Source organism: Parasteatoda tepidariorum, chromosome 2 (genome assembly GCF_982258835.1).
Source record: "Parasteatoda tepidariorum strain Cologne lab strain chromosome 2, Ptep-v5.0, whole genome shotgun sequence".
Lineage (NCBI taxonomy): Eukaryota > Metazoa > Arthropoda > Arachnida > Araneae > Theridiidae > Parasteatoda > Parasteatoda tepidariorum.
Window position 1 is genome coordinate 88307135 of NC_141756.1, and position 23084 is coordinate 88330218.

At 27.8% G+C, this 23084-nt stretch overlaps 1 protein-coding gene across 1 annotated transcript in view; it reads right to left on the minus strand.

The window, feature by feature from the left end:
* Nucleotides 1-23084, minus strand: part of LOC107457290 (homeobox protein NK7.1) — a 109273-nt gene that overhangs the window by 18924 nt on the left and 67265 nt on the right. Inside the window, exon 2 of the mRNA XM_016075428.4 lies at nucleotides 11384-11688. Coding sequence (XP_015930914.3) covers nucleotides 11384-11688 — 305 coding nt within the window. The remainder of the gene's footprint in view (nucleotides 1-11383; nucleotides 11689-23084) is intronic.

The following is a 23084-nucleotide window of genomic DNA, read 5'->3' on the forward strand; positions in this document are numbered from 1 at the left end:
AAGAATCAGGTTATGGTTTTATTGAAAAAACATTCCGTCCAAAAAACAATCACATTTTTAGTGGCATTCTTGCACTAATTCTTTTAAACAACTTGTCAATTTTATTGCTTTCATGCACAATAGCTGAAATTCTGTACTCAAAAATTTATTTAAATTTACCTCAATACCAAACACGGTGGCAATTATGCACCAAATTTTCAATTTATAGTGAATGATTTTCTAGTGATTTTTGTAACACAATTTTTCGATGTCGTGTCTATTTTTATAAAGTCGTCGGAGAGTTTTTAAATCAGGTTCACATGCAAAATGCTCGAAAATAACCATAGCTCGAATTGAGTGTTTAAGAAAGAAGGTAAAGCGATTTATTTCTTTTATCAAATTTTTTATTTTTGCCTTTTGTTAACTTTTAAAAAAAATAAACTAATGAAACTAAACAAGTCCGTATTGCGTGAAGAAGGTAAGGCGATTTATTTCTTTTATCAAATTTATTATTTTTGCCTTTTGTTAACTTTTTAAAAAAATAAACTAATGAAACTAAACAAGTCCGTATTGCGTGAAATCGTCCATTTACATAAATCATTTGATATATGTTATTAAACTGAAAAAGGACTATAATAAAAGACTATATAAAATAATTCAAATCTCAACAGCAAGTTTGCCATGGTTGCTCTAAATTTATAGTAACGAAGGTAAATTTAACGTGTGTAGAAATTTAAAGTTTCAAAACTCACTTAATCGATTACAGTTTTTGAATATGAAGACATCGTCTGAAAAGTTACATTAGTAATGTACTAGCCACCTTGACCTTGCTTAATATTTGAATTGTTAAAAAAAATTGATAAGTAAGCACGCAACTTCTCGTTTAGTTCGGTTGAAAACTGAAAAGCGTATTTTGGCTGTGTGCATTTTCGTAAAAACGCATTTCGAGTGGTGTCCATTTTCATTAATACTCCTTTCAAGCTGTCTCCAAATTTAAAGTTTCACCGAAGCATTTCTTTTATTATTTTGTTTTATTCCAGAGTAAAAAGTTTAAAGGTGAACTGTATAAAATATGTTTTGAGTTTTCGCAGGTTTCAAAGGCTGGAGCACATTTTTTTGTTTGTATATTGTTTGAGAAATATGCCAAAAATCTTATTATAGAGTAAAATTAAAGCTGTTCTTAATAAGATCTGTTGCCATTTAACTCTATAAATAACACTTAATAATATAAATATCGCTTATTTGCGAATAATGTTCTATTTGTAACTTATTGTAACAGTTATTCATTACTCCTTGGCTATGCTTTATCCACTTAAAACTATTGAGCTTCATACTAACTTTGAAAGTGGTGCAAAATGTAGAATTGAACATTGAGAAAAAAAAAGTATGGCCAAAACTACCAGAATAAGGTAAGACTTAAGCTTTTCGCTCTATGGAAACACCGAAAGCTCGGTATTTGTTATTGAAACTCTTCGGTTATGATTTTGTTAAAATTGACTATAAAATATGGTTTTATAAAAGTTATACAATTTGGTAATTCTATCATGATAACTTAGACCATGGCATAAAAACAATTTATTCGGTTAAATTTACTTTTCAGTTTTGTGTTTTTTACCAAATATGCGGCAATACGAATTACAATTTCGAAATCCAGAATTTTGGATAAACTGTCATCATATAAATGGGAAAATTACCCAACGAATGGTTTAAATACCGTATATTTTGGTTTTATTTACCAGAATTATGTTTTTTTTTTACAAGAAATATTGATACCATACACCATCATGGTAATTTTATGGTAATGTCTTGCATCATGGTAATTTTATGGTAATGTCTTGCATCATGGTAATTTTATTGGAATTTTTTCACCGCAAAGAAAAATCACAGTTCTTAAAATTGCGAAGTTATTTTGATAAATTTTTTAAAAATAATTATGCATTTTTAAAGGTTATTGCAACATATTCCACTGTTTAAATTCGTACAAAAAAGTAAATATTGATAAATATCTGTTATTTTTAACACACATATATTTAAATAGAAGAATCTCCGGTAAAAAATCATGTATTTTTAATAAGGCTGTTTTCAGGTTTTTAAGAGCAGACAATTCCTTTTAAGCAGCTAGTGCATATATATATGTTACCGTTAAAGTGTATAATTCAGTTACTTGTAGAATAACTAGGTATTTCCAAAAATAACTAGACAAGTCAGTTATAGTATCTAATAGATAAATAATTTCATACTTTACCTAGTTATTCTATGAAATAACTATAATGATAAACCATTAAAGTGAAAAATTAACAATTTCAAAGTTATTTTATAAATTCATTTATCCCAAATAGCTAAAATCTCTCTAAGGTATCCCAAAATACATTTTATCTCTATTGCGGTTAGTTAATTAATTGATAAATTATAAGAAAAGCAGATAATATAACTTATTTTTGCTCATATTGTTCATACAATTTGCTTTGCTCATATAATTACGTCTAACAGCAACGGAATGAAGCGTACCCGCACACACGCCATTGCAAAGCAGATAAAACCGTTTTAAAGTATGCAGCATTTAATACTTTAACGATCAAGTAAATAATCGTTATTCTGTGGAATGCCCATTTAAATAGTAGAATAAAATAATTTTAATAAAATAACGTAGAATAAAGTAACTTTAACTGACTTGTTTGGTTATTTCATGAAATACCTAGTTATTCTATGAAATAACAATGCTCACACTTTAACGGTAACACATTTAAATTAATGTTTTTTCGAATTAACGGCAGTCATTGTGTGCTTTTTTTTTAAATATTTTTGTAGGCGGAAGAGCTTAAAAAATATCCTTACAAGAGTTCGAACTTTTGATAACTCTCTTAGTTAACTATCGGGATGATATCTTTTAAATTGCAATTTTCCTTCATGATTTTAATAATTAAATATGGACTTTTTGGAGAAAAAAAATTTTTTTTTCGAAATTTGCTTAGCCTTTATACACACTTATTAATATCCCTTTGATGCATTAAAGCTACTTTAAAAAATCCCTTCATTGCACTGATAAAAAGTTTTGGTAAAATTTCCATATTGTATGCTGAAAAAAAACCATAATTCTGCTAATTAAACCAAAATCTACGGTATTTAAACCATTCATATGGTAACGGGCTATGTAAGAATATAGCCCGTTCACAATAATGGCTTAACGGAAATTCTGGTTTTTAAAGTTTTAGTTCTTATTACTACTCACTTTGTAAAAAATACTACACTGAAAAGTAAATTTAACCGAATAAATAGTTTTTATGGCATGTTCTAAAGTATCATGATAAAATCACCTAAGTTCACTACGTTTATCAAAATTTATCGTATATTATCTAGATATATTTTATTTTATTGTTAATTTTACCAAGATCATTAACAATTCGCTTCGGTAAAAATTATTGTGCTTATTGATGTTTTAATAGAGCCAGAAACACGGTACGTGTGCCTTTTGGCGCGTTCCCGTATTCTGGTAATTTTGACTTTTTTCTCAGTTCAAATCAATTCATAATAAACAGGGATATAATATGTATATTCAAGTTCAGAAAATAAATCTCTGCATAGAAATAAATCCTTGCTAGGGTTGAAGTACATTTGTAAGATATTTCGGCTTATTATGCTTTAATATTGTTAACAGTAAATTGTTGTAATTAACCAATTATTAAAATAACTAAACTAATGCAAAAAAAAAATAAATTTTACCACATTTTAACGCACATAAAATAATATTTCATAGTTATATTTACCAAAACTATTACCAAAGCGTTTAGGAAAAAATTATTGTTTCAATTCTGGTTTTTTTGTTGTTCCCAGAGAGTAAGAAACACGGTTAACTTTTTGATAGTTTTGATGATACATTTCTTTTTCAGAGAAGGCTCAAATATTATGTTCCGATTGATTTTCTCTATCTGTCAGTTCATTATTAATCAATGAAATGAAAAATACTCATATAGTTATGCGAATAAAACGAACAAGCTAATTATTTTTAAATTTTTATAAAAAAGTAATCCAAAATCATATTTAATTTACATTTTATCTTAAATCAAATACAATTAAAATATTTCATAATTTGTTGTGTTAAAATTTTACCTCGTATTTCTAAAAATATAATCCTCTCTATTTGAACATTGTATTTACTGAATTTTTCAGTATTCTTAGAACTAATTACCATTTAAAAAGATTCGCCTGAGGTTAAGATGTATCTTAATAGAGTACTTTCCTGCTAATTGAGGAAATTGTCGTTATGCCTATTATTGTCTTAATATTTTATTACTCTGTAATACCATCATTATTATAGGATCAGTTTCTGTAAATCCTTTTTCAAAATCTCAAAAAGACGTCAATGGTTTCTAAAACAATGATGATTGCGATTTATCTAAATTAAGACTGTTTATTGTTAATTTCATTAAAGTTAACAACAAAAATTAAATAGATAAATTAAGGAAAATTAATTATACGTCAATACTCATCAATAATTTTTTACAAAAAGCGAAAGAAACAAACTCATATTTTTTTAAAATTTTTTATTTTAAACAATTTATTTGCATGAAAATGTATAATCAATATTGTAATTGAAAATAAAACAATAATTATTCTTGTCTTGCATAAGTACTTTTATAGGTGTTTTGCTTGAAATGTATGTAAATTAAAATAACATTTGATTTAATGCTTGAAGGTGAAATCGGAATTTAAATACGTTGAAAGCAAAAAGACTTAAAAAAAGGAAATACAATTGGCTCAATATATTAAGTATTTAAAGAAAATTGCTTTGATAATTAATATTTGAATAATTAATATAAAATGTATGCTTAATGAAACTCTGTTTTTAAACAAATCAAAATATTTTCTTTCGTATTTGATGCGTTAATTATTAATTAAATTATTTTGTTTATGACACGAACTGGAGTACTTTACCCGAGGCATTTCTGTTTATGAAACAACAGGAATAAGTAATTGATAATACAAATAAATAATTTAAATAAATACCTCTGTTTAAATAGTTAAATACACGCTTGAAACCAATAGCATGTTTATTGTTAACTAAATCAAAATACAATCTTTCTTTCAAAATATAATTAGGCATTTGCTTCAAAAATAGTCATTAAAACTTTTAAAGACTTTCAATTGGTTTGATAGTTTTTTTTATTTAGTACAATGAATTTATTGAGATTATTAAATGTAATAAAAATTTCATTTAAATAATTATCGGAAATTTCTATCTGTATAGTTTTGATGCTTTTTTTTTAAAGTTATTATTTCAGAATATGTTACCTTGAGAATTTGAATTAGTTTAATTTACTTTCTTAATCATTCTCACATAAAAATTAAATTTTTTGTTGTGCACAGTTAAAGTATTTTTTTTATTGAAATAATGTTGTATGTAATGGTGTATGATGTCTTATGTTTACCGCAGAAGTATAGGGTAATTCTAGATTAGATGGCCATTAGCCAGTTTAAATATCTCCAGTATGACTTGAATAAAAATTTTATTTGTTTAAAAAAAAACCCAAAAATAATTGCCATAGAATCCTGTTTTATTTGCATGAATGCTGATTCCTTTGTTAACGACATTAGTTCCTCACAACCTCTCCGTAGTGCTTGGAAATGCATCTTACCCTCATTTACCCCCTCTCCGCCACTGTAGTTTTTCTTGTTTTGTTGTTCTTTTCTTTTTCTCTCGGCTTTTGTGGTTTTTCTAGTTTTGTTTCGCGCCCTTATTTTTGCATTTTTCGTTGGAAACTTTGCATTTTATATTTCAAATACCTTCATTCTTCTCATTCACGTCTGGCAAGTATTAAAAATAGGTGCCTGTTTTTTGAGCACAGCAAATGAAGTTTTCAATCATATAATATCTTACCTCTTCAGTTTCCTGGGCTTACTTATTTAATATATCCGATATGTGTTGATATTTTACAAACCGTTTCACAAGAATCAGTTTAACTTGTTTATTAATTTGGGCAAAGCGTTGCTTTCCATGATAACAAAGAGTGTTTAAAATTTTACCACTCGTCAAATATTTTTTTGTTTTTTTAAATGCAGAGGTTATAAATTTTTCAACTAGATGGACTTATAAGGCACATATATTTTCCAACCCATGTTCCTGAATAAAATCTTGCATAAAAAGCTGCGAAATATAATAGGCGAGTGACACTTTTAAATTCAGTAGCCACCTCATTTTCAATTTTAGGTGAGATGGCCACATAAAAGGGAGGAGTGATAGCTTTTTTTTCATTAGTGCACGTATTGACATATCAGACATCATATTAAGCATTAACCTGAACAATTTAAAAAAAAAGAAAAAGCAAGTCTTATTCTTGGCCATAGATGGCGACACTGAAAGCCAAGAAACGCACCCTCTGCCTAAATTCACTTGGTTTCACCAAGCGAGTTTGTTGGTACAGGCAAGTGACATTTGAAACAACAACAATAAAAAATAGCAAAAGTAAGTAAATAAAATGTAATTCAGTAAATTCTTATTCACCACCACGGTTAATATTTCTAAATAAATGAATCTAGCAACGAAATTTTTGGTTTCGTTAATGGTTTTATATTAATGGTCTCCATTTCAAGTTCACTTATTCACTTTATTCACAAGCTCACGTATTTTCCATGATAAAATGCATTGTTTACAACTTACAGGAAGTTTTGTTTTAATGGTTAACTGGATGAAATGTGTTATTTTTCATATTTTAACTTCACTTTTCTCTTACTCTTTTGGATGATCAACTCACTTCCACGTTATAGAGATATGGCCGCTTGTAACGCAATTTTCTATAAATTTTTTCATATTTTACCCTTAATATTTTATTATTTTTTGATTAAAATATGTTGAGTACATGTATGAGAATTCAAAATATATAAGCATTTATTATGTCTCTTCTCATAGTACTTATATTTCGATTTGGGAAAAAAAAGAACTTTGATTATCTATCCTGGGCTTAAGCTAGTTCATAGTTTTTCTCAAGTATTAATTATAGAATTTGTCAACGTTAGTAGGTTTCTTAAAATTGTATTAAAATAAATTCAAATAATGTTTTAATAGTCTTAATGTGTTTGTTTTTAATTGTTTAAAATAATGTTATTATAAAATTCAATAATTCTTATTTATTTATTTAAAAGGCAAGATAAATTTAGCATAATTTATTGGAATTACATTGTAATATCTGAAAATTGTAAACTACAGTTAATATTTTTTTCTTCAAGTTCTGAGTATTAAGTTTTTTTACCTTTTTAGAAAAAAATTGTTTCAAATTATATGAAGATAACTGAATTATTTATTATATTTAAACTGAATATTATAATAAATTTTTTGTTGCTGATTGTTTTGCGTCAAGAATATGCATCAATTTCCTTTCATTACTTAATCAACCTTATTAAATAATTCATTTTTTTGTGAAGAAAAATTCTTTTTCTTTGATTGAAACAATGATGTGATGATATATACTATTATTAAAAAATTGTATGATTAAGATGTAAGATGACGTAAGATATTACTGTCATAAACAACTTTAAATAGTTTGTTGAATACAGAGAATATATTGCAAAAATATTTATGATTTTTATTCATTTTTAATTTTAAAGTATATCAAAGTAACTTTCAGTAGAAATAATATTTTATTATTATAAAAGTTTTAAATCTAAAAGAAAAAAAATTAAATGAAGAATTTAAAAAGATGTTTAAAAAGAGTATTTTAACAGATACATTTTAAAAAGAGTCGCGAAACTTTTTTTACCATTAGTTGATTTTGAACCAAAATTATATTTACAAGTGTATAAAGTTATTATTTCACTTTTTAGAAGCTTTTTTAATCGACAGTTTTAATAAAGAATTACTTCTAGCTTAAATATTTATATTGAAAAAAAAAACAACTCCTAATAGCGGATAATGAAACCGCAATGGAAAATTCAATTTACTCTTGTTAGTTTTCTAAAAGCGTAATTTGCAACAAACTGAAAACAAGACGCATGTCAAGTTTTTAATCTAGCGTTTTTTTTTTCCTTTAAAAAAACATTTACAAAGTTTTTGAATGTTTGGTATGCGTAATTGGTGAACTATCGAAATCGAGTAAACCTCTTCAATACAAATAATTAATAATTTATCATGGTGAACGAAAATTTCATGAATTTTTTGTCAGAAAAGAACGTCTTGGGAAATAAAAGGCTTACACTTCATTTCAAAAAAGGGATTTAAAAAAAACGGGGAAAACAAATAAGCTGGAAAAGAGGAAAACAAAGCAATAAAAATTTCGAAGTTAAGGTTACACATTCAAAGTTCTTTAGAATGGAATATATCCTATAGTTATTTATATTTAACCATTTTAATTTTTTTTGTGTTAAAAATGCTTGGTTTCTTAGTTACCCGGAGGATTATATTCGACGAATAGATAAACGTTCCACGTCTATTAGAAAAGAATGTTTTATGTCGAACAGTATAACAAAATTTGCGTCGAAGCGATACGTTTCAAAAACTCGGGTTTGAATACATAATGGGTTGAGTTGTCTTCAAAAAAATCTGAAAAGAGATTATAGTTTGCTTTTTTTTTTTAGTCTCTAAACTTGCTAACAAAAATGGAAAAATGTTTGGATTATTTTCTAATACCTAGAAGCTTTGTTTCACCTGATCATAATTCTCTAAAGGGATTCTGTTTCCCCGGTTATGAAGAACCGGTTATTACTGGCTATTTAAAACCTATTTTGTCTTTCCAAGATAGAGTCATACAATATGCATTGAACTGCAAATAGCATTTCCCCCCTCTTCATGGTGAGATCGCTATTGTTGGCGATTTTCTCGCTTATTAAAAACAGTTTGGTACTTTAAATTTTACAAAATAAGCTTTGAAAAAACTTTCTTGAAACTGTTTGTAATAAGCTTAGAAAACATTTTATGGCGTGGTAGACTATTATATGTTCTTTTTGAGGGCTGAAAACTATGAGAACGTTTATTTGTGGATAATATATTTTAGGTGCATTAAACAAATAGAAATATTTATATAATAAGGCCGAAATGTCATATCCATAATTTATTACATTTTTAAGACATTTATATAATATGTATGAGCATTTCCAGAAATAAGGCCATTCTTTATGAATGAGAAAGAAAAGCTGGATTAGGTATTAAAATTTCGGTTGTATTAAATGTTTATTTCTAACACTATTTCAGCCTATTTTTAGAAAAGTTGAATAATTAACCAAATATTTCATTGATTCAGGTATTTGAATTTGGGTACTTGTTCTTGTTTTATTAAAAGATCCTTAAAATTAATAATTTTTGAATAGTTTTATTTTGAAAAATTATTTTTCGTATGAATTAAAAATAAAGAATTTGTTTTGAAGAAAAATTCAGATGAACTGTTTTTATTTTTTAATTTTAGTTTGTTTTGTTTTGTTAATTTTGTTCGTTGTCATAGTAATCAAAAACAACAAACGTACAATTTTAGTTGTAGAGTATCTGTAACAATATAACTGCATCAATATTTAAATTAATATTTTTTTACTTCAAAGAATTAAAAAAAAACCTATCAAAATGCATTATTAAATTTTCGTGAAACATTTCAAGGGTTTATAATTTTAATTTTGAAATGATTTTTAAGAGAGGAAAAATATGAACATGAACATGTTAAAAGGATTATAATTAAGAAAATTTTTCTTTGATAATGGTCTCTGAAAGAAAAAGTTATTGTCCCTGGAGGTTAAAAAAGTCAATTTTTAGAAAAAGTTTGATGGCATTTGTTGCCTAGCGCGAGACATAACCACCAATTTAACAAATTTTTGACAGTTGTATGAAAACGATCAAAATTAATGATTAATTCAATTTTATGGAAATTTTCATGAGCCAAAATAATGCAATGTTTGAGAAACTTCTTAATTACCAAAAAATTAGGTCAGAAATGCTTTCAAATTTCACAAAACAGTGGGTTTTCTTACTAAGAAAAAAAAGGATGGGATGGGAACAAAAAAGTCTAATTCTTTCTAAGTCAAATTCCAATAGCCAACTCGCTAAAATATTTGTTGAATCAAATGTACTGAAATACCTTTATTTTAAAGAGACTTAGACATTTATACCTTCAAAAAAAAACATCTGGCATAAAAAAGTTACGTATTAATTTTTAATTGGGGAAAATTCTAAGAATGTTAAAAATAAATGGACAGGAAATAAAGAGTTCGGTTTATGCAATTCCTACTCACAAACCGTTACCAAAATCAAGGCAGGATCGAAAATTTTTCAGATCTTAAAAAATTCTATCTGGATAATTAGAATTCTATTTATGTATCTTTTAGTAATATGTATAAGTCTTTGTAAGTTACGATACACTAAGTTATGATGAGTGGGATTAAAAGAGTGGGTTCAAAATTACCAGAATGCAGTGAAACTTGCCATGTTTTTTTTTTTTGACTCTATGGGAATAGCTCCTTAATTTTTACAGAAGTGCTTTGGTAATGATTTCCGTAAAATTAACTCTAAAATATGGTTTTATACTATATGATAAAATACGACAAATGTGGTAAAATTTAGTACCATGATACCTTAGTTGATGGCATAAAAACCATTTATTTTGGTGAAATTTATTTTTAAGCTTATTATTTTTTCTAAAATGCGTGATAAAAAGAGCTATAATTTTCGAAACCAGATTTTCCGTCAAACTATTAGTATATGATCGGAAAAATTACTAAATGAATAGTTTAAATACCGTATATCTTGTTTTTATTAACCATAATTATGGTGTCATCACCATACGGTACTGTAGTTTTACCATATTTTTTTCTCTGTGCGATGGCCTAAGTAATCTCGCGAGAATGTAGTTCTTTATACACAGTTATAAGTTTAGTAGATATTTTCTGTTTCTTTCAACGCTCGGTGGACGAGGATGATGATGATAATAATAATAATAATAATAATAATAATAATAATAATAATAATAATAATAATAATAATAATAATAATAATAATAATAATAATAATAATAATAATAATAATAATAATAATAATAATAATAATAATAATAATAATAATAATAATAATAATAATAATCGGCATTTTTGTTTCTTCTAATAGTAGCTGTATTTTTATTTTCCAACAGTCCCTCCCCAGGTACGCAAATCTTTTATATGTGATGTAATAACAATAATAGAGATTATAAAATATGTAATTTTTTATGCATGACTATGAATTAATCGGTTTTTTATTTCTTCCAATAGTTTGGATTTTATAACAGTCCCTCTCTAGGTACGCAAATCTTTCATATATAATGATTAAACTGTATGTTTTTATAGATTTCTGAATATGATTATTATCTTCTAAACAGAGAATAAAATTGAATTATTGGAACTTAGTGCTAAAAATTTTTAAATATAAAGATATTTCAAATGCTTTGATGATGAAACTTACCTGTGTCTCGGTAACATTTAGCAACTTTGCCATTTCCGCCCTTTCGCTGGAAGAAAGATACTTTTTGATCTCGAACTGCTTTTCCAGTTCGAATATCTGTCTTCCTGTAAAAGTGGTTCGAGCTTTTTTCTTCTTGTTCTTCTCGCTCTCTGGGTCACTGTCCTGCTGTTGCTGGTGAAGTGATGGAGGCTGTGGTTGCTGCTGTTGAGGTCCTGTTGTTGTCGCACACGATGGTTGTGGTGTTACGTTGAGACCTTCCGGTTTTTTTTCTTTCTTTCTTTTTGTGCTGCTTTTCGCAGTTTTAGCTGAAAAATAAAAATTGTTCTTATGTTACATTTGAAAATAATTTCATGTTTATTTTTATGACGCGAATTTTACATAAAAAGATAGTTTGTGAATCATTTAGTAAAACGTATCCGGTATGTTTACTACTTACATAAAATTATGATAAAATGTTGGTTATTTTTACTCAGCAGTGAAAAACAATCAAAGATAAAAGGGAAATAAGGAAACAGTTTAAGTTACATAGTTTATATAAAATTTGAATTGAATTTTCTTTTCTTCAAATAACAGTTGCAATAGAGTTATGTGAAATAATTATTATTAATGCATTTTTTTTTTAAAAATGTTTCACTTCACATTTATCAATTCAATTAATTTTAACTGTATAATCTTTATTTAAAAAGCGTATCTTTTTCTTCATAATTTTCATATCAGGATTCTGCTGAAATATGATAATTGTTTTACAGATTGAAAAATAAAGTGCTACTTATAGTTATTGGATAATTAGCACATTTTAAAAGCAAAGTTTCCGTTCTCAAAACATTTGCAAAACACTTAACACTTATTTGACACTTTTTAACACTTAATTTTACTTTATTATTGCGTAATTCTACTTAATTAAACCACAAGGAATTCTTGTTAAGTAATTACTAAAGTTAGATCGATTTAACTTCACGTAAATATAACACAAGCAAGGTAAAAATAAACTGATAAGATACTTGTTACTACTAAAAATTCTTAAATATCAAAATAGTTATAATGTAAAACCCTATAGGATTCAGATTAAAGTTTTTCAAATGTAAAATACTTATCTTTAGTAGTGAATATAGGTGAATATAGTGAATATAGGTGATATAGTGAATATATTACAGTACATATATATATATATATATATATATATATATATATATATATATATATATATATATATATATATATATATATATATTTACTATTTTAAAGACTCAATTGAAAAGTTTACTTGCAAATGGTTTAGATAAGTTCTTTAACTACGCTGTAAAAAATTTAGTGTATAGTTACTACCGTTTTTGAGGTAAAATAATATCTTTTACAGTGCATTTAGTCACATTTTTACTTACTTTTTCACCATTTTAGTCTTACTCATTTATTTTTTTTTGTTTGGTTTACTCACAACATATATTTTCATGTATATTAAAATTAGTTTAACGGCTTGATTGCAAAAACAATTTGGTTTAAAAATCAAGCACATTTTTAGTAATGTATTCGTTTTAATTCTTTAAAACAATTGTTATTTTTATAGAAGTTTTGGCCCGATATAACAACAGTTCTATACTTAAAAATACATTTAATTTATCCGAACACCAAAAGTTTTTGCTGTGTACTTTTAAAAAAAAATTTTGTTATGCTCATTTTTCCACTTAGTTTCCTCTTAAAACACTCAGCATTGCTTAATTTTTTTCTGTTTCACTATCCTATCCACTCACCTAAAATCTAAAACTAAATAAAATCTATTTCAATCCAAGTGAAATAAGCAATATGCGAAATTAATTTTATATAATAACCGGCGTTTAACAGCCGACTTAATTCTGACAATCAATATTCAATTCCGCTTCCTTGAAATTTCGAACCCAATCCAGAAGACAAGGGAACTATTGGATTAAGCATTGGGACAAACTATTTTGCACGGAGGAATTTTTGATGGAAGAAAACTATGAAAACTTCCCTCGGTTCATCCGACGGAAAATGGATTCTTACCCATAATTCAAATACCACTCACGATATTTTTATGTCAGCACTGTGGTCGGTGCGAACCGGGAGCAGAATTCGCGTCAACCATTCGGACCTGGGACATCTCATTGATAAGAGAACGCTCTATCCTTTTAGTTACCATGGCTCATGCCGAAATGATCGTTGAAAAAAAAAACCCATTTAGCCAAGGAAAGTTATGTAATAATTTTTAATTTAGGAAATTCTAAAAATCTTAAAAAAAGTGGACCGGAAATAAGAAGTCAGTCAATGCTATCCTCCTTTACAGGTGTTACCAAAAACAAGACTTTACCGGAAAATTTTCGAATCTAAAAATTTTTCATATAAAAATCTTTTCGGATCTAAAAATCTGGAGTATTAAAATTTCTTTTATGTACATGAGTTATTAATATACTTTAGTAAGTTATGTTAAGAAAAAGACTATAATAACTACACACTGTAAAGTTTTCCGAAGCAATTTACAGTATATAGTACCGGCACATTGGGTGCATTATCCATAAAATTCATTTTACCATAAAATGAATTTTTACCTTTAGATACTTTACCGTAAGTTTTACAGTAACATTTATTTTATTAGATTGATTCAGTGATTTTTCAGTTAATTATTACTGTAGAAATTACAGTATCAGATTCTTTTGTTCCGGTGAAAATTGATTTTACGGTAAAAAAAAAATCTTCATCCCTAGCATCTTAAGTGCTGGCACTTTTTACCGTAATTTGATCTGAAATTTTTTGCAGTGCAGTAGGCACAAAGTGTAAATAAAAATAATGTAGCAAAAACGTTTTATGTCAGTAAAATAAACATATGAAGCATCAAAATATTATCTTATCTAAAAATTATCTATCTAAAACAATTCCAAATAAAAATAACTCGTACAATTTAAAAAACATTTTTTAACTCAAAGATTTTATAACAAATAAAACCGATAAATAAATAATACTTTACCTAAGAAACAAAAAATAACATTTTAATAATTATGGTTTTCTTTAAATAAGTCTGCAGGGTATTTAAACGAATTTCAGCTACAGAATTGTTTTGGTAAATTTCTTATAAATTCACTTATGGCTTATTTATTTTCTAAAAATTACTGATGTACGATAGTACTAAAGAAATGCATGAACTTTAAGCAAAAAACTGCAAAAATGAGGAAAAATATTATATCGTTAATTAAATTAATATTTGTATAATTCTCAGTAGAAAACTGTTGCAAAGGATATTCTTTACATCATCAATATTAATGAAAAGTAAAAGTTAAAAGCTTTTAATCCGATGAATTCATAATAACAATTCGTTCTAAAAAAAGCAAAAATAAGCCAACAAAGCATAGGAAAACGAACACTACTAAACTGTAACAAGAACGACAAATAAAATAACGAGTTCGATTTCACAGAAGAAAAAAAAAATAAAGCTTTTCTAATTAACAAACAAGCAGTCATTTATCGCGTTAAATGAAAAGCATCACTCCGAAAAAAGGGTCAAAACACTTTTAATTAAGTTTATCGAAGAAGATAATTATGATATACTTTTTATACCTTTTTAATGATAGAATAACATTTTTTTATGGTTATTCTCTCGTTTAATCGAAGAAAATTATCTGTTCTCGCCTTCGTCTTACGAACTCCTTATCCGAATCAAATATTCCGACAGTTTTGTTTGAGCGTCATTGTCAAGAAATATCGAGAGATTTAACGCAGCTATTTTTTTTCCGGTTGAAAAAGGAAAAATTACGAATTTATAACGACAGTTCTCATATTTGTATAAAATTTAATTTGATATGATTAGCTTGGTTGGGAAAGTATATTTGAACTATTAGTTCCAAATAGTTTTTTTCCGTGGAAAATGTTTTTTTTAAACTCACTGATTAAGCACAGAGATGATGAGTTTCAGCATTTTTATTTTTTGCGTAGGATATAACGATTTAGTTTTTGAGAAATGCTAACTGAATAGGTAAATTTTATTATTAAATATTCAAAGATACAGAATATTTCGCATAATTGTTATATTTTTATTTCCGTATAATTCACCTTCCTTAATTGAGTTTGTCGATATTTTATATCCAGAAAAACTAACTGTATTAGTTTAAATGTATTTATATAAAAGAGTTTACTTAAATATGATTTTGGAGGGTTTACTTCAAATTTATTTAAGACTTTGTAAAAGTAGTTTTTGTAGCAAATCAAGCAAATGGTTTTTCTATTAAACTTAATGTTTAAAAAATAATAAAGAGTGTAAAAATTACTTCTTTGAATCTTACACAAAGCGATATGCCTAAAGTTTATTTTTAATTTGTTTGAATTAAAATTATTCCAAAATATTTTTAAAAATCTAAAAAGGAAACTTCACTACACTAATAAAATTAATCAACAATTAATACTTTTTATTTGCGACAAATAAAATTACTTCAATTTTAAAATTAATAGAATCATTTTTTGGAACCTTAATGTTTTATATTCCATGTACGCAAACACAATCATCAAACAATTGGTTAGATATAAATTCATTTTCAGTAATGATTAATTTTTTTTATATACTAAAACAAGACTTGTACAATACTCTTCGTTTAAAAATATTCCCAAGTATTTTAATAATAAATATTACAATATTTTTTAAATTTCTGTATTTTCTCAAGCTTTAATACGAATTCACCCAGATAGCATTGTAAGGTTGATTTTAATACAGCAGCACCTTTTATCACAAAACCTCAACAAAGTTTATAAATGATTAGCAAATATATCACTCAAGCTTGAAACAATGTTAAATATAACTATGATAGTTTACACTCAATGAGGTTCACTTTGCAGCCTTTTTTATATTAAGTTTGAATCTAAAAAGACCACACATCATTATAAAAAAGGTTACTTTGAAAACCTTAACGTACAAATGGGAAAAAGGTTTAAAACAAGGTTTTCATTAAAAGCTAGGAAATTATATATATATTTAAAAATTTTAAGCGAGCCTTCATTTAATCTTTAAGAAAGTAATATTGGCATTATAACATTTCTGCTTCGCAGAAATAATGATTAACCGCTTAACCTTACTGTTTCATTCTAAAGAAACAGCAAATGCAAAGTTTGACGTACACAGAGAAATTTTTTTTAGTAAAATTAACGTACTGTATGGTAATGACATTTCTGATAAAACTGAGTCCTAGTACATGAAAGTTCGTTCATTAGATCAAAAGATATTCAGGGTGGTTCATTTTCTCGCACACTGTACATCATATGTATATAACAAATATTATATAAATAGGCTGTCAACAGTATTAAACCTCTATAAGGACAACGCTGCAACTTGGAAAAAATCAGTAACTCCTGGTGTATGATATTATTGGATTAGAAATTAGTTTAATTTATAAGTAATAAATAAATCTTTTCCTTTTTCACTCAAAATGAATTCATCCGTTATACGTGAAATCCCCAGTTGATTCACTATGCTCATTAATTTATTCAATAAATCTTCGAAGAATTTTGTAATCCTTTAATAATGATAATGTACCATAATATTAATTACTTTCTATTTATTTTTCCATTCATAAAAAATAGACGTGAATACACATCACTGGATTACCTACATGAAAATGCGATCCAAATGAAATAGAGCGCACTTCGAGCTACGCATTAATAAAGTAACAAACGCTAATAAAGCACAAATAATGGTACAGAAATGATCTAAATATAGCTTGCATCAGCATTTTAGCACAAAAATGCAGAAATTTTTCTGTAAAGATACTGAGAAAAGACCTGGCCTATAAAACCAAAATTATATTATGTCCATGTATGCACACTGTAAAAAATTCCGTATCAAATTACAGTAAAAAGTACCAGCCCTTGGGGTAGCAATGCTTTTTACCGTAAAATCCATTTTTACTGGAACATGCTACGGAACAAAAAAATCTGATATACCGTAATTTTTATAGTAACAATTCCCGTGATATCACGGTATAATATTTTACGATAAAAACGGATTTTACGGGAAAATGGACAAGTGCTTGTACTTTACACCGTAATTTAATCCGAAGATTTTTACAGTGTACCTATATTTGTGCTTCTTTCATGTTATTTTGGCTTCAATCATTAAAATGATAACGGATTAGACACCCAAAGTGCTTATACTTCATACCGTAATTTGATCTGGAAATTTTTACAGTGAAACCTTTGTCGTCTTTATTCACGTTTTTTCATCTTAATCAGTATTAATAAATTGGTAAATTGAGGAAGACATTTCATTTGAAGATTGAGGCTTATTTTGTGTCTTATATTAACGCAGCAATTAGTACTTCCTTTTTTTTTTCAGAAGCAAATAACTTGAAAAAATGAGTAACACGCAAAAAGAACGAAATATAAAATAAGGTCATTGTCTTATTCGACTTCTAGCCTTTCCAGCAAGGAATCCCCACGAAGTAAGAAATGAGTCGTCCATCCATAATGATGTTCCCGCAAAGGGAACAGTGGGGGTCCGGTAAGACACTGATTAAACAATTAATATAAGTAATGATTCTAAGGATTAGTGATACTTCATTTTTCAGTTTATTTTATATAAGGAGTGTGTCCAAATTGTACCGAATTTCTTTTTTATTTCTTACTGCGTTGAGGAAAAAAGTACGGTTAAAATTACCAAAATATGGCTACAATTTACCGTGTTACTGGCTATGTGGGAGTAACAAAAAAGCTCGGTAGGTTCATCCTAAGCGTTTTGATAATGATTTTTTTTTTTTAAATTAACAAAAAATATGGTTTCCTAATGTGTGAATAAACTTGATAATAAGTTTGATAATTTTATGATACTTCAGATCGTGGCATGAAAACCGCTTATTTGGTTAAATTTACTTTTAAGTTTTATTTTTTACTTATGAAAAATGACGTTAAGGGAAAAATGACCTAATGAACGATTTAAATGCCTTATATTTTAGTTTTTATAACCAACATTTTTTTTTTTTTTTTTTTTTTTTTTTTTTACCAGGTTTGTCAATATCACTTCTCTATGTAAGTATTCGTATTTTTTTCTCCATGTAAGTATTAGCGGTATATCATTTCTCAGTTTATTTAATATAAGGAGTGAATCCAAACTGAAGCGAATTACTTTTTATCTCATTGCAGTTATTCACCAGCATAAAAAAGTTCATCAGATTTTTTTCGCAAAAAACAAATGTAATTTTCTTTACATTTTTTAACAACGAAATAAAAGTGAATTTTCTAGACAACCAAAAATGAAACGAAAAGTTTAGAAATAGTGTTTTTCCATTAATATTATTTAGATTTAAGTTCACATTTTATGTTAACAAATCAATTAATTCAATAAGTTATTTAATGTGAAGTATAAGGAATTAATGTCTTTTGAATTCATGCCTGATATCAATGAATTAATTAATGTAAGCAACTTATTTAGGGATTATTAATTTTCATAACTCTATTTAATATAAGGCAATGGTTCCCAATTTTTTAGGACTAAGGAACCCTAAATGATTGACCTTCTTTCAGCGGAACCCCGACCTTATAAATAAAGTATATAAAGAAAATCTGGAGGGTATTAACCTATAAAAAGACTTTTGTGAAGCAATAAAAGACTTTTGTAATTTTTTACAAAAAAAAAAAAAAAAAAAAAAGAATGCCATCCCTTTTTCATTGCTATTTTACTTCAAATAATTCCATAAAGGCAACAGAAATATTAAATATATAACGGATAATATGATCTAAATGCAAATACAAGTTTCAAAAATAATTAATGGTTAAAAAGGCAATCTCGGAACCCCTTCAAACCCTTTCAAGGAACTCTTGGGTTCTCTAGGGTTCCACGAAAAACCATTTGGGAACCTCTAATATAAGGCATAAGTTCAAATCGTACCGAATTTTCTCTTTTCCAATATAAATTTGATATACTATTTAGTTTTATGAATAAGGAGTCAACGCCTTTTGAATTCATGCCTGATATCAATGAATCAATTAGTATAAGCAATTTATTTAGGGATCATCAATTTTCCATTACTTAGTTTATTTAAAATAAGGAGTGAGACCCATTCGTACCGAATATCCTTTTTTGCCAATATTAATTTGATATACTATTTAAGAAAGCTCAACAATGATAAATTCTCCTGTGTGGTAACACTTAATGATTTAGTGCAGTGGCTAGGTTAAGATTAAAGGACAAGGCAGTAAACCTTAAACATCAAATTTGTGAACAAGCAGAATGGTGGCGAACACCCTTACCAGACTCAGAACACGCCACCTGAGAGGAATAAAAATTCAAAAAGATGGAATTACAAAGTACCTGCATAGCAGAAATTATGGCCCTGACTCAGAACTGACACCTGAGTACCTTTCCTCCTGTCCTGCCATTTTGGTCATCTTACAACAGATTGGTTATTATTTATTTGGACATTTTCCTTTATTTGGACATTTGCCTTGATATAGTAAAAGCAGTGTATTGGACGTTCGGTCCTATATAATGTCGTATTGATTTATTTCCTATATTCATAGCAGGACAGCCAGCAAACCATGCTATTTTAGTCGAAGAATAAGAAATCCATTACTTTTGAATTCATGCTTGATGTCAATGGATCAATTAATATAAGCAATGTGTTTAGGGATCACTAATTTTTTATTATTCAGTTCATTTAATATAAGGAGTGAGTCCGAGTTGTACCGAATTCTCTTTATTTCTAATAGCAGTTGTTCAAAAGTATAAAAAAAAAATATTGCAATTATTCTCAAAAACAAGTTTATTCATTCATTTTTTTCTTTTTTAATTTTTCTGCAACAACTTAAAACGAATGACTTTTCTTGACAAGCTGAAAAGGAAAAGCAGAAATTTAAGAAGTCTAATTCTTAAATAAAAGAGTGTGCAAAGCTCATTTCGTTAAACACGCTTCATTTGAAATGCAGCACATTATAACCTATCAAATCATGTTTACCCGACCACATTAAATAATCAACAATCGAAAATAGCAGGGGGAAAATTCTACAAATATTTCAAAGCTCAACTATTTTAGTTCCAAGTAAAAAGCTACCCAGTCCCGTTTCTCCCCCCTTTTCTCTCTCTCCCACCCACACTCTTTTCTCTATTCGATTGTCAGTCACTCTTATTTACTCACTTCTCCCCCTCCCCTTCTTATTCGAACGTTTTCGAAATCCGTCTCCCAACTCGCTTTCTCCTTCCCTTCGCCGAATTAAAAGCGTCGCCAGTCGCACAAACAACGAGCCGTACAACTGATGACTCTTTAAAGCGAACTCTTTAAAACTTCCTCAACGACCCTTCAAAATCATGGCATGACAGTAAGTAAGACGGAAGATGAGGATGGAAAGAAAAGAGAGCAAGAAAGAAAGAAAGAGTCAGAGGAAAACAGGATTTTCATGAAACTGCTGCCAAGACGCTACTCGCTTGATAAATGATCATCGCCGTAGAAGCGGGCAATGGCGAAAATATATAAAGCATTAAGTGGGTACAGGCGGTGTATTTTCTATTTTAGATTCGCCTTTCAACAGCTGTTGGTTGGAGAACTGAATAATTGTCGTTCCGGGCATATTTCATGCTCTGAGGTTTTCGTTGACGAAGTAGAAGGGATTTCTTCATTACATGTTGTACTTTTCAACGACTTTATTTCCCCCTTTGATTTATTTTCCCATTTTTACTTAACAGCAATTGCGGTCTCAAGTGTAAATAACAAACATTTTTCTAAAATACCTTCTCTAATGGAAAATAACTCGCTTAACAGATATCATTTAATGCATTAAAATCTGGGAATATGCAACGCTTAATTTGGTTCTTATTCATGTAAACAGTGAAGGTTTATAACATAATGATAGCATTAAATACCACCTATTTTCAAAACACTAGTTGTATAGGAAAGTAACACGCTTAGATAACACTGAGAAACAATTTTTATATGTTGCATTTATACAAATACTTAACAGATATCATTTAATGCATTAAAATCTTGCAATATGCAACGCTTAGTTTGGCTCTTATTCATGTAAATAGTGAAGGTCTATAACATAATGATAGCATTAAATACCACCTATTTTCAAAACACTAGTTGTATAGGAAAGTAACACGCTTAGATAACACTGAGAAACAATTTTTATATGTTGCATTTATACAAATACTTAACAGATATCATTTAAAGCATTAAAATCTTGCAATATGCAACGCTTAATTTGGTTCTTATTCATGTAAATAGTGAAGATGTATAATATAATGATAGTATTAAATACCACCTATTTCCTAAACACTAGTTGTATAGGAAAGTAACACGCTTAGATAACACTGAGAAAAATTTTTTATATGTTGCATTTATACAAATACTTAACAGGTATCATTTAATGCATTAAAATCTTGCAATATGCAACGCTTAATTTGATTCTTATTCATGTAAATAGTGAAGGTGGATAATATAATGATAGCATTAAATCCCACCTATTTCCTAAACACTAGTTGTATAGGAAAGTAACACGCTTAGATAACACTGAGGAACAATTTCTATATGTTGCATTTATACAAATACTTAACAGATATCATTTAATGCATTAAAATCTTTCAATATGCAACGCTTAATTTGGTTCTTATTCATGTAAATAGTGAAGGTCTATAACATTATGATAGCATTAAATGCTACATATTTTATAACACTAGTTGTATAGGAAAGTAAAACGTTTGGAAAACACTGAGAAACAATTTTTATATGTTGCATTTATACAAATACTTGATCTTGCCTGATTTCCAATCCAAAATTAGTTTTGCTCCTAAAGCTACATTTTTTAAATGACATTTTTAATCTATTTTTCGCCAAATTGTACAAGTTTAAGAACATAACAGGGGGCACGTTAAATGTTGCGACGAACTTCTAGGGGGAGCTAGAGCATATGCGGCTAGAGGCGCTACCCTATTATGAATTGTTCAGAAGCACACAAAGAAACATTTCATAATAGGAAGTACCCCTAGCGACGCATGATGACAATATCGAGCATAAGCACTCCAATTCAATTTTTTTTTTTTGTTGATGTGTCCTAACTTTCCTAGAAATTTTTCGCTGCATTTACGCAACTCCCTGTTACACATATGTTTATACTTGTAAGTTTCGTCAAAAAATAGACTAAAAATGTCATTAAACATATCCGTAGCTTGGAGAGAGAAACTGATTGCAGATTTGAAATCGACGATGTAAAAATATCCAAGACCCGTTGAAAACTCTTATCTAACAGAAAAAATCCTCCAGTGTAATTATTGAAACACTAAAATATTACGCAAATGCTCTAAAATATTGTATTTCTAATGTACAGTACGAAAAAAAGAAAAGAAAAAAAGAACTACAATGAATAACCTTTGATTTAATGGTCGGATCTTCACGTTTTAGGCTCAATTTTTATGATTCGAGGGGGTGATCACAAATATGCTAACTAAACATTGCAGACGATATTTTAAGTTACGACATAAAACCCAAAAACGTACTTTCTCTGAACTTACTCAAAATATAGGGGGTAGTCGCAGTCTGAGAAGGGAAAGATGGTCCCCATAGCATGGCCAGGAGAGCGTTAGAGAGATTGGACCCCTCAGTGTTAATTTTACTTTTTGCGTATTTTGCAATATATCTCGAGAACTTTTTAAGCGAATTTCAAATCTTCACACACAATTATAAAATTTATTTATCCAAAGATAATTCCATGCAAAAAATAAATT